At 36.9% G+C, this 15355-nt stretch overlaps 1 protein-coding gene across 1 annotated transcript in view; it reads left to right on the top strand.

The window, feature by feature from the left end:
- The window catches only part of GPATCH2 (G-patch domain containing 2), a 114487-nt gene that overhangs the window by 17301 nt on the left and 81831 nt on the right, over positions 1-15355 (top strand). The window contains exons 4-5 of the mRNA XM_068153487.1: positions 3829-4011; positions 5122-5201. Of these exons, the coding sequence (XP_068009588.1) occupies positions 3829-4011; positions 5122-5201 (263 nt within the window). The remainder of the gene's footprint in view (positions 1-3828; positions 4012-5121; positions 5202-15355) is intronic.

Raw genomic sequence — 15355 nt, 5'->3', positions numbered from 1 at the left:
TCAGAGTTCCACTGTGGAGTTGGCTAAGCTTTTAAAGATAGCTGTTCCCCATTTTATGATTAAATATATATTCATTACTGTGTCCTTTATGAAGATGAACCACTAATGATTCAGTATATGAGAATTCCATCCTTTTCTCTTCTCTATCAAGATACTAATTTGGACCTTGTATAACATCTCAGTAGCTGCAGATGTCAGGGTGTCATTCTCAATATAAGAAAGAAATGGAATTTTCAGTGTTAGGTATAACCCTGAACTTTGAACCATTTTGACTTATTAGTTTATGGTCTTTGCAAGTGAAAAAGTAGTAACATGAAGTTGTCTATGACCTGAATAATCAAAATCCTAAATATTGTATGTGGATCACAGTGGTGGAGATGAGCATTAAAATGAGGTCAGGGGGTGGTCTTTGTGCAATTTACTAACAAATGTGTACAGGTGTACTCCAGAGTACATTATGATGCTACGTTGGATGGGAGGCATGGGAGGCCTCCATGTGAAGTTTTCAAGCTTCATTCAGAAGAACTAGCTGCATAAATGGAATGGTGTTTGAATGGCATCCTTCTATCCCTTTTGCCAAGGTAGTTCTGTACAGCACAAAGAGCAAGATATGATTTGCCTCCGTGAATGGGTAACCTAAGGTTCTGCTTTCCTGAAGCTCCTTGTACATGTTACACTGAGTCTTCTGGTATCTCCAAATGAGTATTACAGCTGTTAGTCGTGAGGGGTTTTGTAGCTAGAAAGAGGCACGCTGCACATGGAAATGAGACAGGCCTCCTATGGTATTTCTAGTCCATGTGCTATTGCTGTCTGTGTGCAAGGTGGTGAATAATGGAGCAGCCCAGTATCAGGTGGTGCTTGTAGGACCCTGGTGCTGAGCTCTTTTCACAGTAGCTTTTTGGAGTAGGCTGTACTTCTTCCAGGTGAACACATTCCCCATGTGTGATTGCTGTGGAGGGTAGTCTGGGTGTTTTGAAATAAAAGAAGACTATGAGGAGGAGAATAAGTCCACTGTGTGAAGGGGGTGTCTTTTTGTTCATAATCCTGTACTGCTTTAGGTAAATAAATAAGATTCAGGTGAAACAGTTGTGCTATTCTGAACATGAAACTGCTGTGGAGTCTTTGTCCACAGAGAAACCATAAGACCACGTAAATCATTTTCTAAATTTCTTAAAGAGAAAGACAAATAATTTGATGTGAAGGGATAGTAATTAGATGAATATGTAGACTCAGCAATATAGAGTGAAAATTAGGGAAACAGTAACTGGGGGGAAGGGAAAGCATAAATATAATTAAATTAAGCCAGGGACTGAAGTGCCTTAAAATTTTAGAATTGAGGTTGACATTTCTGAGGCTTAAATTTATTTTGTGGGTTTTGTTTGTACTGATGAATATAGCTATAATTGAATGTAAATTGCTTTGAAATAATTCCTTGAAGCATTGGCCTTAGTCACAAACAAGTCTGTATTTTAAATATCTGGCTAGGAGAATGCATGGGCTCAGAGATCAGTTTCTGAACATATGGAGGTCATTTTGCCTTTCCTGTAGCTTGGAGGAATGCAATCATTTTCTGGAGTCTTGCACTGAATCAGCATCCCGAAGAGGAATGAACAGTGTACTGAATCTTTTGAAGTATTTTGAAGTCAGAAATAGTGCTTTAAATTTTTATTCTCTTAAGTTTGTGCTTGCTATGGATACCGTGTTGTCTTTTGAGAGCCACAAATTAAGTAAGATGAAATGTGGAAGTATTTGGTTACCAAATTCTTGAGTGTGAAGGTCCCTTGTGATGTTACCTATATAGATAAAAGTTGGGAATTGATCAAATTCAGTACTCTTTCCTGACTCCTTTTGAAAATGGGATCCTTTCAGGGTGGAGCAATTTGTAATCAAAATGCTGGTGGGTGCTCTCACCTGGGTAAGAATAGTAGTAATAGGTTTACGCTCACCTCAAGGTGATGATATGATTGAAAATAATCAAAGGATTCAGAGTTTAAACAACAAGTGTACAGACAAGGAAGCTAAAATCCAGATGCACCTGATGTCACTGCTGTCATGCATGAAAAGCCTGTGAGGTTCAGATCTTAGGTCTACCTTTGGCAGTAAGCAGCATAAGCGCTAAGGAAAGTGTTATCTATTACCATTAGAGGTAAGATGTTTTAATGGGTGGTTGCTGAACATGCTAATTTTCCTATTGCACAGAAAGGAAAAGTCAGTTTATATTTTGTCCCAAAGAACTGTTGTTTGGTATATAGCAAAGATGCTAGCTTCTTTCCATAGGTGCTGTTTGGCTTAACCTGCAGCCCACCAGCCCAGTCTTAAATTCTCTTTCTTCCAAGACTTCATTGCATTCCTCTTACGGGCTTCTGTCTTCAAGTTTATTTTGAAACCCAGTTTTGGAATTCTGTATTTACTTTCATATCTGATTTATGTTTAGCAAGACTTCTTCCCAGTTCCTGATAGTATTCCTTGTTAGTCAAGGTGTTTAGAGCTCTCATCTTATGACAAAATATTCAGAAAAATATTTTTTTTCTCCATTTTCCCCTTTTTCCATCCAAATTATTCTCTAGCCTCTGCTAATTTTGCTTTTAGTTGTTATCATTAAAGATGTAAAGGTCACACTTCACCTGCAACTGAACACTGTTAGCCTTTAATCATTCTATATTTTCTTGAAGTACCTGTCCTGGTAAATGTTTAGAGCTATTAGTCTTGAAGTATTCTTTACATTGCAACAATTAATTTGGATAAAGTGTGTTGAAGTTTATTTTTCCTCAAGTTTTGTCTTGAGTCTTCGTTATTTTTGTTTTCCCATTGTGGGGTTGAGTGGCAGTGAAATTTCATACAAATGCTTTTTGTTCTTGAAAACTTCATCTAATAAATCTTTCATTTATGTCTGGCTTGGTTCTGTCAAAAATTGAAATGCCAAACAAATAATTTATATGCACAAATAGTGTAGCATGGTTTGGATACTTTGCAGTTGAATTAAAATATCCAGCACATACTTTGAAATCTAATTTTGGGGGCTAAGAAAGGAAATTTGCCATGTCTTATATGAAGATATCTTTGGTGAAATCTCTGGTTTGTATAAAAGAAAGTCTTTTAAAATAACCATCACAATTCTATTTTTAGTTGCCTGTGTGTTTGAGCTAAGTTTTTTAAGATCATATTTTCAGTCTGGTTTTACTCTGGGCTTCAAATCCAGGTATTTTAATACTACAGCTATAAGTATTGTCAGTAAAAATGACCAGCTTTGTGGTATAATGCAGTATAATTCTCAATCATATGATACTGTCAGTTTTCATTTAAAATCAACTTTTTCAAAACTTATTTCTAAATGAACTTAATCAGATTAACTTCATTTAGTCACATCTGCTCATGATTGTTTTCCCCTTTTACTAGCCATACAAATCATGAAATTAAGCTAATTATATACCATTATCAGCTGCAAAGAACTAGTTTCACAGTTTTATACCTTTTAATTCCCTGCAGGAGATTAAGACTTGTTTTTTGTTAATATGTAAAGTGCAGTAATTTAAATGGATTTCCCTGCAGTTATTGCCAAAGGATTAACTAGTTTATTATTGTTTTTCACTGTTGTAAATTGGTTTTAAAACATTAGGTTTTATGTGGTTTCATTGATGGCAGTGCCTCTCATGCTATTGAGAAACATTTTCCAAACAGAACTGCTGTATACAAGTAATTGTTATACAGCTATAAAGCAAAAGAAATAATTGCCCTGTCAGAGTGTTTGTTGATAGTAACATCTGATTTTTATCTTCTCTGCTCCTCCCTCTGTTTTGGGGTCTTGGGGGGAATACTGCCCTTACACAGGTGATGATGAGCAGAGTGATTGGTTTCATGAAAACGAGTCTGGTGGAGCATGTGGAATTACAGGGGTCATTCCATGGTGGGAACAAGAAGACTCTACAGAACTGGAGAAAGAGTTGCCTGATCCAGTCTTTGAAAGTATCTTAACTGGTACTTTCCCTCTTATGTCCCACTCGGGGAGGAGAGGTAAGTAGCAATCAAGCAAATGCAAGCTGTTGAATCAGTTGTGTAGGATAGAAAGATACCTGTGCATTATACAAAAGATGTAAAACACTGACCAGCTTTTGGAATCACCAGTTTGTTTCCCTGAACTGTTTTATTTTTAAGACATAATTAGAAATACTTTTTAAAAAGTCAATGACTGGAAAAGTTGGAAAGAGTAAAACTTAGCTCATTTTGATAGCCTGCTCTTACTTGTTGTCTCGGTGTTTGCCCTGAGAATTATTAAGCGTTATGTGAAGTGAATCTTATGTTCCATTTGGTTCCTGGCTTCTGTGATAATATTTGTAATTTTATGGAAGTTGATTAATTCAAAGGCTGGAAAGACTAGTCTGGCCATCTGCTTTGCTTTGTTTTATGGTCAGGCCACATTGTTTGTGGAGAAGAGAGAACGATTCCTTTAAAGCAGGGATTGTGATTGTAACTTTAAAAATATCACATACTTTCTTCTTTAAAAGAGACAATTGTGGATCCACTGCAACCAGTGGTAGGTTATACCAATGTTAGATTGCATTTACACCTAGGAACCTGCTCTTGTCTAAAGACTGAACTTGTCAGACCTCAGCTTAGTACTAAATAATTTTGTTGAACCTTCCCTCTCTGACAAGGATCTCGTTCATGCTCAAATACAGATCTTTGTGTGAGACGTGGTCAAATCACTTTTAAACACCTCTGAACTCTGAGTATATTGAATACTTTTATGAGGCTTATTTTCCTGATGCTTGGAATTATTTGCTGACTGCATATACACCAGATTTAAGATTTTCTAGTACTAATGAAACTGTGACACAAGAATCACTTTCCTGCTGTAGTTCAGTATGCTCTGCTTATGTACCCAGCTGTGCATGGACCCAGGATGGCAGTATGAATAGCTATAGAAATGTTTGTTTTCATGACAGCACAGCCTTTCTTTCACTTTTCCCATTGTGTTCTTTCTTTCCACCAGTACAATGTATGAAAATGTCAAGGTGTTTTTGTGTAACTGAAGTCAGCTTCATAGATTGGCATGTAATGGTCAATCTTACTGCTTATATGGTATAAGAAAATATTCTTACATCAATTTGTACTTTTTTATAGGTTTCCAGAACAGATTTAGTCATCTTCATGGAATGCCAGCAAGAAGCATAAAGAAGGCTTCAGGAAACCAGAATGCCTTGGTAGGTGCTTTAATTATTGTAAGCTAATGTGTACTGCTCTTAGAGGCTTTTCGTAGAGCATATTCCTTTTACACTTGTTTCCTTACGTTGCAGACAGGTAATGAAATGGTAAGATTACAGTGCCACCAATGTTGTTTGCTTTTCTTCAGTAGCTAGACTCTTCCAACTGCAATTCTGCTGTAAGGGAATGTTTGTACTTGAATGGCAGAAACAGTCTGATACTGTTTCTCAGTACTTGAAACAAGTGAAAGAAAAGGGTTGGAGAGGGGTTTATGTGACATTTTCAGCCTGTATCTTACTACTTTATGAAAACATGTTTCCCTCCTCCTACAATGAAAATCAAAGTAATATTTTTATTTCCTGATAGAAGCATTCTAGGATGGGCTGTGGTACAATTCTGGTTTATTTAGTTCATTATCTTCTTTTTCTCCCAGAAGTTTGTTTTATTAAATGTGTCCTTATTCTCCTTTGTTTAATTGACTTCTGCATGGTCAGAGAAAGGATATATACAAAAAACTTAGAGCAAATTAGTCATGCACCTGTAACAAACATTATGAATTCTTTTGGACTTTGTTCTAAGGCTGTGACTACAAATGAGCGATGTTGGTTTGTAGTGCTTTCAGCTCTAGGAGCAATGCTTATAAGTAAGGGGAAAAAAAAATCCAACTGTCCTTGCACTTTTATACAATCTACTTATTGGATGTTCCCATATCTTTTTTTTTTTTTTACCCCTCTAATATTAGATTCTAATGAATTTTTAACCATTTGTTCTTTGTAAGAGGGCATGAGGAGAAGAGGGACTTGACTTTTCAAACAAAAATGTTAAAATGTATTTTACTGTAGTACAGTCACCTTTCTTACCAGGATGGTGTTTGGAAGAGGGGGGAGGGAATGTGGAAGATTTTATCAGTGTGTAATAAACATATCCCAGCGCAATAAATACTGCAACATTGACGTTCTTCATTATTTGAGAACACTAAATGTTTTCAAATATTCATTTGCCTAAACAATATAAGATGCTTGTGAGAAATGTAAGAGCTAGTGTATGTAGAGAGAATAGAAAGAAACTGTTAGAAATTTAACTTGTTCTGAAGAGGAAAGGTTTTTGTAATTGAAGTCCTTGTCCAATAACTGCCATTTGGAGCTGAATAGGATGCTTTAAAACCTTGGCCCGTGCTCTCTGCTGTTAGTGGTCATGAATTAGATGAATGCTATCTAGTTCTTGGTTTCCTATCTACCTATTTTTATTTTTGGTTCAGTGCTTGCTTGAGCATATCTGGGATTTGTAGCCCATTTTCTAGGCTTATTGCAATTTCACTCTGGTATTTTATAGGAGCTATTATAACTGATAGGTTAGCTTCATGGTACTGATGATACATGGCTTAACTACCCTAAACCTGCATTTTCCTCTAAATTGTAAAAAGGTGATTAAATTTCAGTTGATGAAGATATACTGTGAATGTGTATATGTAATAAAAAAAATCCTATATGTTTATTTTCTGCTATACTTTTTGGATTGTCCTCAGGAACACATTTTCTTTCAGTCATGATACATTATATATGAAGGTGGTATCCTAGTTCTCTTTATGACAAAAATACAAGCTGATCTACTAAAGATTGATAATTCAGTTGCTTCCAGTTATTAACTATATCATTTACATAGTGTTCTGAAACAAGGTTGATGTGTGAATGTATTTTCTAAGCCATTGTTTAGGCAGGGGTGTGTATATAGAATGGATATGCAGCTGGCTCTTCAGATGCAGTTCTCTGATCTTAATGACTATTTATGTTTGTGGCCACATCTGCTGTATCTGTCTTTGCAAACATAGCTATATAAGCCAGAGCTCATGTGCTTCCTTTTGTCCATGATTGCTTCTAAAAGAGAATCTTTTTAGATACTTCAATCCAATGACCAAAAAGCCATTTAATACCTGTGACATCTGATAACACAGAGCAAGAAGTAATTACTGCTATTAGATAGTAACAGTGAAGAAGAGCAAGAATGCTTTTAGAAAGATTAATATCCTGAGGAAAGAACACTGCAGACTCAACTCATTGAACAGGGTTGTGGTGTGACTTAATTCCTTTTTAACAGCAAGGAGTCTGATGTCTGTATCACTGCTTTGACACAGACTTTGTATCCCTTTAAAGTGAAAAATGGAGTTTCCTACTGAGGTGCATTACCTGAGAGACACGTTATATTCATTCTAAGGATGTATAGTTTGTATGTAAGGAATGTAAGTTGATAGTTTGCATTAAGAGTTGAATCTCTATTTTTTGAAAGTTTAATTGAATATTCACAGTTAAAACAGCTCGCAAAGCCTTGGAGACATCACTGGTTTAGGCAGAATGAATAGCTATGATACTAATACCTTGATGTAACCTCATCCTCTGTCAGGAAGTGTTTGATGCCCAATTGTTTGGGTGTTTTCTTGTAAGAGAATCACCAGGCTAAGTGTGTAGCTATTATTTGCTACATGGGGAGGAAACTGCCAGCTTACGTCACTTTCACACCAGTTTTTAGAAGCCGTGGGAGCTGAGAATGAGAGGAAGAATTGCCACTCTTTATGAACCAGTTGGTGAACTTAAAAATAAGGGTTTTTTTAAGACTCAGATTCTGTCCAGATGCTCTTCCTGCATTTCACTGAGTTTCTAATTTGAACAAACTCCTGGGTTTTCCTGTCATCACTGCCTTTGAGTTAATGCACTTTTTTTAATGATCGTATTGTACTGGGCAAACAAGAGACAAATAAAAACTTAACACACAAATACTATGAAAAATCACCTAATCCAACGTGCAGGTTGAATTGCTTGTCACACAGAAGATGACAACTTAAGAACATGACTTTTTCATTTATTTTTTTTCTAAATGTTTTAACCAACTTAGTACTCAAATAACTGGCAAGGTCTCAGTTTTGTCCATGACTCTTTCATACAAATCAGTGGAGGTTTTAAAAGTGACTCTGACAGCTTTTTCCAAGTATCACATTTATGTTATGGGTTTTGATTTCATGATGTTAAAGATGGCTTTTTTGTTTCTGTGTTAACAGTTTTACATCATAGAGGAAAAAGCTTTGTCAAGGAGTGGGTAGTTCTCTACACTGGAGCTTCCTGCAGATACAGTTTCTTCAGGTTGTTAGCAGAGGAGGTGCTTCAGTGATGTCAGTTTAGGTCACACCTTTGATTCTTCCAGTGTTTAGTCATCACTGGCCACAGTACTACAGTTTACCCAAGAAAGAAGTCAGATTCAGTCATTCTGGACTTCAGAACTTAGTCATATTGAAATAACTTTATTTCATGGGGGGGGGGGGGGGGGGGAAGGGGGAGAGTGCCCCACTTCTGTCACATTTCAAAACCCCATTATAAACAACAGAAGTTTCCCAAAATGGGATGTAAATATTTGGGGTTATGTTGAATGTGTCTAATACTGAGGGGTGAGGCACTGCTTGCTGTTCATAATAGTAGGCTTAATAGAATTGGCTTCACTTGATGGAAGGTAAAAGCTTCTTAGTGACTTTAGTAATAGCTGTGCATACTTATTCATCAAAAGCATCATAATTATACCTCTACCATGTTTTCTAGTGGGTCAGCAAAGCACTAGAATTAAGTTTGTCACAACAGTTGTGACTGTTATGAAGTACTTTGAATTCTACATATCCCTTATGAGATCTCAAGGGTACAATGAAGTCTGCCTTGCAATCTATGTTTGATATAACTAACAGCGATTTTCCTATCCCTTATAACTATCTATTGAAAGTCTTTGTTCATCTTGGTTTCCCCAGATCAGTAAAAAGGTACAAATAATACCACAGCATGTCTGTCTCATTTGAAGCTGCAGGTCATTAGCAAAAAGGAGTTGCAGGTAACTCAAATACCAAATATTTAGAATTCAACAAGTCTAATGTTGGTCAGTGTTGTTATTACTTCGTTTATCCAAGTGTAAAACTTGTCTACTATAATAAAGAGCTAGAGATATCCTGAGCTTTAAAGACACTGATGAAGGTGAGCATGTGATTGTTTTATTATTTTTCTTCTGTTGCTTATCTTGTAAATTAGAGTGGGTAGTCTTGAATTGTAGAATTGTAGCCTTCATTCTTACAAAATATGTGTCTATCCAGGAAAAAACACTTCATCTAAATACATCAGGCAATTAATAGTGTGTAGAGGGAGGTAATGATTGTACTTTATCAACAAATTTGAGGTATCCACTAGATGTAACTATGGCAATGCACTCCGTATCACATAGCTTTCAGTGGTTTTTCTTGGTACATTTTACCTGCCATGATGATCAAAGCATGCCTTTAAAATATCAAAGATTAATGTCTGTCTAGCTAAAGTGAATGTGGTGACTTGGTTTCTTTTCTTGGACTCTCACTTCAAGTATAGTGTCAAAACCAGCATGCCACTTCAGCAAAATGGTTGCCCTCCAGCGTTAGTCTTAGAAATGCCAAATATGCTGCTTATTATTTAAATGCATTTTGTGGTTTATTCATGGTGACAACTGCTATGAACTGTTAGTCTGAGCAGTGTTCCTTGTAATTCACCTTACCTCAGCTGTTCAGTGATAGTCACCTACAATCTCACTTAAGATTACTTGTAAATTGGGGCAAATACCATAATAATACCACCTTTATTCTTCAGTTAACATCTGTCTTGGAAGCACTTCTAATGTATTTTTGCAGCACTCTTTACAGATAATGATTTGTTTTAAAACCTCTTGACTTCAAAATCTGAGGCAGCATAATTATTCCTCTTGTTTTCTGCTGCTTATGACAAACACTTTTCTGATGCCTGACTGCATTAAATGTTTGTGAGGAGGAGGTTCTTCACCATGAGAGTGGTGAAACCCTGGAATGGGTTGTCCAGGGAGGTGGTCGAGGCCCCATCCCTGGAGGTGTTTAAGCCCGGGCTGGATGAGGCTCTGGCCAGCCTGATCTAGTGTGGGGTGTCCCTGCCCATGGCAGGGGGGTTGGAACTAGATGATCCTTGTGGTCCCTTCCAACCCTGAATGATACTATGATACTATGATTTGGAATTAACTTGGTTTGACTCCCTGTGATCATATTGGTTCTTTGATATTTTATATTTTAGTGCAATTCTAGTGGAAAGAAGAAATTTGGTTTTGTCTTTCCTTCAGGAATTTCACTTGGTTTTGTTTTACTCTAGTCTAGAGACTTCTAAATGTCTCAATAATTCTATTAATTTTATTCTATTCTGTTCTATTTTTGAAGAATTAATGGTAAAATAACAGGAGCTTGTATCCAGAGTCAAGTTAGGAGTCATGTTTCACTGTATTGAGCTTGATGGGTGTTGATCAATCATTTAAAGCTGAGAATAAGCAGAAAATCTTGTGTGATAGGCAAGGAACACATGCACAAATGCTATGCCATAGTTGACGAGCAGCATCTCATTTATGCTTTAGCAACGTCATAAATGTCAAGTAAATCATGACAGTGATTTCATGTAGCACATTGTTTAGCACTGTTTAACTGAAAGCAAATACAATATTAGGTAGTACTCTGAAAGTGCTTTTAATCTCGTGCTAATTCAAACCATAACAACTCATTCACATACGCAGATTCTTCACTCCATAGGAAACATTATCTTTTTGCCTAGAATAAGGGGTGTGGGAGAGCAAGGGCTACCAACAGCTTGAAAATAATCATTCTGTTTTTCAGTATTTCATATGGTGGCCATCTATGAGGAAAACAAAGACATTTGAGTTATCTAATAGAGTTGTAGAGTTGCTTCAGTTGGAAAAGACCTTTAAGATCAAGTCTTAACCATTATCTAACTGTACAGGCTAAGTGCTCTGCCTATCTCTAACCATCTAGATTAAGCCTCATTATAGTGATCTAGATTTGTTCCAAGATACACAATTTTTACTGAGGTGCACTTGTTTGCTAGGTCTATTCTAGTTTTACTTTATGAACTATATATTAAAAAAATCTTCTCTGAGAAGTGATCAATATAATTTAGCAGCTTATCTCTATAATTTTTACTATGATGCAAAGACAAGGTGTTGAAAGGTTTTCTTCTGGTTTGATTTATAGCAAAAGCAAAAATGTGAAATGCAACTAATAATGTTGGTGTGTTCTCTTCTGTATACAGTACAAGTTTTTATGGCTTGTACCCAGACTGAGGCATCTGTGAATCAAACTGGATCTGTAGTGTCCTGTCCAGCAATTTGTCATAGAGATGCATAAACCAAAGAACTTTGAAATACAGCACAAAATATAAAGTATTAAATGTACATGATGAGTTGTGTTGCAGCTGAATCATCCAAGAAAATTATTCTGCTACTTTTGTAATGTGAAATACAGCATGAGAACAGAGAGTCTTCGATTATTGTGACTTTAGTTAGATATAAAGAGTGTTCAATAACCTGTTGAGAATAACTCTAAGGTGGAGTAAACCACAGTGGTTGTAGCCTAATTTACCTGTAACTCAGGTGGAAAATGACATATTTGCTACCATTTTGTTTCTTGAAAGAGGAAAATCAAATATGCATATTGAGTGTAGTTCTGAGGACAGGCTGAGCCACTGTGCACCGTATTTGAGAAGTTGTGGCAGTCTGGTGAAGTTCACACTAACTGGACAAGGGGGGAAATAGCAGCCATTTTCAAAATGGGGAAAAAAGGAAGACTTGGGGATCTACAGGCCAATCAGCCTCATCTCTGAGGGGATAGCTGATGACAGTCAAAATGTCTTCACTGAGGGCAAATAGTTCTTGACAAATTTGGTGACCAACTGATGGGGTTACAGCATTGGTAGATAAAGGAGCAGTAACTAATGTCACCTACCTGTACTTGTGCGAAGCACTTGATGCTGTTCCACATGACATCCTCATCTCTAAATTGGAGAGACATGGATTTGATGGATGGACCACTCAGTAGATAAGCAATTGGCTGATTGGTTACTCTGAGAGTTATGGTCCATAGATTAATGTCCAAGTGGAGACCATTGATGAGTGATGTTCATCAGGGATCAGTATGGAGATTAGCACTATTCAACAGCTGTTTAACTCATTCACTCCTGTCTATCTCAGCAGCCTAGAGGAGGAGGGCTTAGGTGTGAGAATTGATGAGAAGATCAACAGGACCCCGTTATGTGAGCTTGCAGCCCAGAAAGCCACCCATATCCTGGACTACATCAAAAGAAGTAACCAGCAGGTTGAGCAGAGCTCTACTCTGAGAGACCTTACCTGGAGTACTGTGCTCAGCTCTGGGACCTCAATATAAAAAGAACATGGACCTGTGGAAGTGAGCCCAGAGGAGGCCCACAAAGATGATCAGAGGACTGGAAAACCTCTTATGAAGATAGACTGAGAGAGTTTGGGTTGTTTGGCCTGGAGAAGAGGAGGCTCAGGGGAGACCTTGTTGCTCTCTACAACTGCCTGAAAGGAGGTTGTAGCCAGGTGGGGGTTGGTCTCTTCTCCCAGGCAACCAGCACAGGAACAAGAGGATACAGTCTCAAGCTGCACCAGGGAAAGTTCAGGCTTGAGGTGAGGAGAAAGTTCTTCACTGAGAGTCATTAGCTATTGGAATGGTCTGCCCAGGGAGGTGGTGGAGTCACCATCCCTGGAGGTGTTCAAGAGAGGATTGGATGTGGCACTTGGAGCCATGGTTTAGTTGTCAGGTGGTGTTAGGTAATAGGTTGGACTTTATGATCTCTGAGGTCTTTTCTAGCCTAATTTATTCTGTGAGAGTCTGTGTATATCTCATCCCTTCAAGTGTTTAAAGCCAGCCTGGATGGGTCTTTAAGCAGCCTCATCCTGGAAGGTGGCCCTGCCCATGGCAGAAAACTTGGAGCTGGACAATTTTTACGTTGTCTTCCAGCTCAAACCAATCTACAGTTTGTCCAGTATCCAAACTATGTATTGTATGTATAGAATCCCCCTCTGGAGGTGTAGGAGAAAATCTGGAGAAAGGAAGACTCTTCCTTGGTCACGGAGAATCAGGTTAGAGATCATTTAGGCAAGCCGGCATGGCTGGTATGCTGTAAGACTGTACTAACTGTAGGAACATTTCCTGTTAGAATTTACCCTAAAGGAAGCTTCCCCATGGAGTAAAATACAGCACTTAAGTGAAAAACAGGAAATCAGTACATTAAAACAAAGTAGGGTTTTTTGCATAAATCAAAGCTAGAATTTTAGTATGAAGCTGGGCATAAATATTAAGTATATTGTTGTCCCTTCTTCAAGAGAACAGAATAAGTTTATATGTTTGCCAGCTTATTGAGAGTAAATTGTGGCAAAAATCAGATATAGTATTTAAAGACTGTGAAGGATTTATTGAAGTTTTCTTTCTACATGAACTGATAGATTTATAAAATTAATTCCCCTATATCAGTGATGTATATGCTTTTATTTTTTTAAGGGTTTAATGTGGGGGGGGTTTTGTTCTGTTTCTGGAAAACAATTTACTGAATCTTACATTAAATATTCCTAGAATGTGGAAAATGTTTTTAAAATATTTGGAGGTTGATGGATTAGTACTCTTGAAAGGGAAACAAAACACTAAATATTTCTAATCCTGCATTATTTACCGCATGGGTGGTTAAATGCTACTTTAAGCCCCATAAAATTAAAAGGGAGAAATCTGCCAACTGTAGCAGGAATTGGATTTAGGAAGAGTGGTACAGAGCCAAAATATTGCTACAGAATTAAATGTCAAAAATCTTCTTTAATAGTAGATATATAGTTCACAGTGCCTGGTTATGATTAATACATTTAATCTAAATCACTGAAAGTTGCTCTCTCCTTTTCCATAAAATACAATAGGACACAAATCAGTTTTACTGTAGGTGGATAACAATTGGAAAATAATGCATCTTCCCGCCCAATAAATTGTCAGTTATACCTTTTAACTAAAATCGATTCATCTTTCCAAAATTTATTACAATTTCCAATAATAAATCTCTTCAAATGTTTATTCATTTGCTTTTTGATACATTTGTGCCGCTTTCGCTATGGTCTAATGTTTTCCCTTTTGATTCATTGTAAATTAGAAAATCTATTTTGAGTCAATTTTCTAGTTAAGAAGTTAAAATCTATAACCTAGCTGGGTTTTTTTCGTAGTCTCCTTTGCACATTTTAATACCCTTGAACTTAGATGCAATCCAGTAAATTCTGATCAGAAGGTGATTAAAAGACTTTTCACTGCAACTTCTTGACTGAGGGCCAGATTCATAAAACAATACTTAGAAGATTGTTGACTGGTTGTCTCCTGCACATCTCCCTGATTCAAAGGGGAAGATTCAAGCAGTTAGAGCAAATGAACAGATACATAGGTTTTGGCCAAAGAGTTTTTGTGGGAACAATCAGAATTGCCCTTTTGAATTAGAATCCAGCTGTGACCATACAGGGACTGATTAAGTCTGCTTCTGTTGTCCGTTTATAGCAGCAAGACAATGATAGTACTGAGACCACTAAAGCATACAGTGTTTGTCATTATTGGTTGTGTCTGTAATTATCCAGTGTTAACCTCTTCAAGTGTGGTCATCTGCCACTTCACAGTCTGAGAAATACCACTTTTAAGAAGAAGAAAGTCTTTTAGAAGACATTTTTCATGACTTTTTCTAATGATTGATCTTCTAATCTCTGTTGTGAAATTGTATTCACTGTTCAGCAGTTTCCTTCTCTGTATATAATAAAAAGTGTCAGAGAGGGATTGTCTTAATTTTTTCTTTTTTTCAATCCCCCAATAGGCATCTTTCCTCTTCTGATCCAGTTAAGCAATGTCACGTTTTAGTGAGTTTTCTGACAGGAATTATGCACAAGAAGTTCAATCCAGTATGTAGCCAAATTTCTTAATGCACAAATCTGGGGTTTTTATGACATCAACATCATCGTTGTCTGAACAGAGGGACAGGGCTGGAAAATGTTTCAGACATAACTACAGTATCACTTAATGGCAAATTTGTGTAGCTGAAAGCATCTTGGATTTTCAAGTGATTGATTTCAGAGTTAAAAAAAATCATTTGTGTGGATGGATTGGAATTCATTAATTTTACTAATTACACTGAAGAAAACATCTGTTTTCGTAGGTGAAGATCAGGCTTTAATTACAGGTCTTACCTTCTTGTCTAAAAATAGTGTCAATATGTTCATGACTCTCAAAGTTAATTTCTTATATTTATGGAAGTATGATTCT

Source organism: Melanerpes formicivorus, unplaced genomic scaffold, assembly GCF_026170545.1.
Source record: "Melanerpes formicivorus ecotype bairdi unplaced genomic scaffold, bMelFor1.0.p_v2 SCAF_26, whole genome shotgun sequence".
Taxonomy (NCBI): domain Eukaryota; kingdom Metazoa; phylum Chordata; class Aves; order Piciformes; family Picidae; genus Melanerpes; species Melanerpes formicivorus.
The sequence above is the reverse complement of the archived record's forward strand: the minus strand, read 5'-3'. Positions and strand labels throughout refer to the sequence as shown.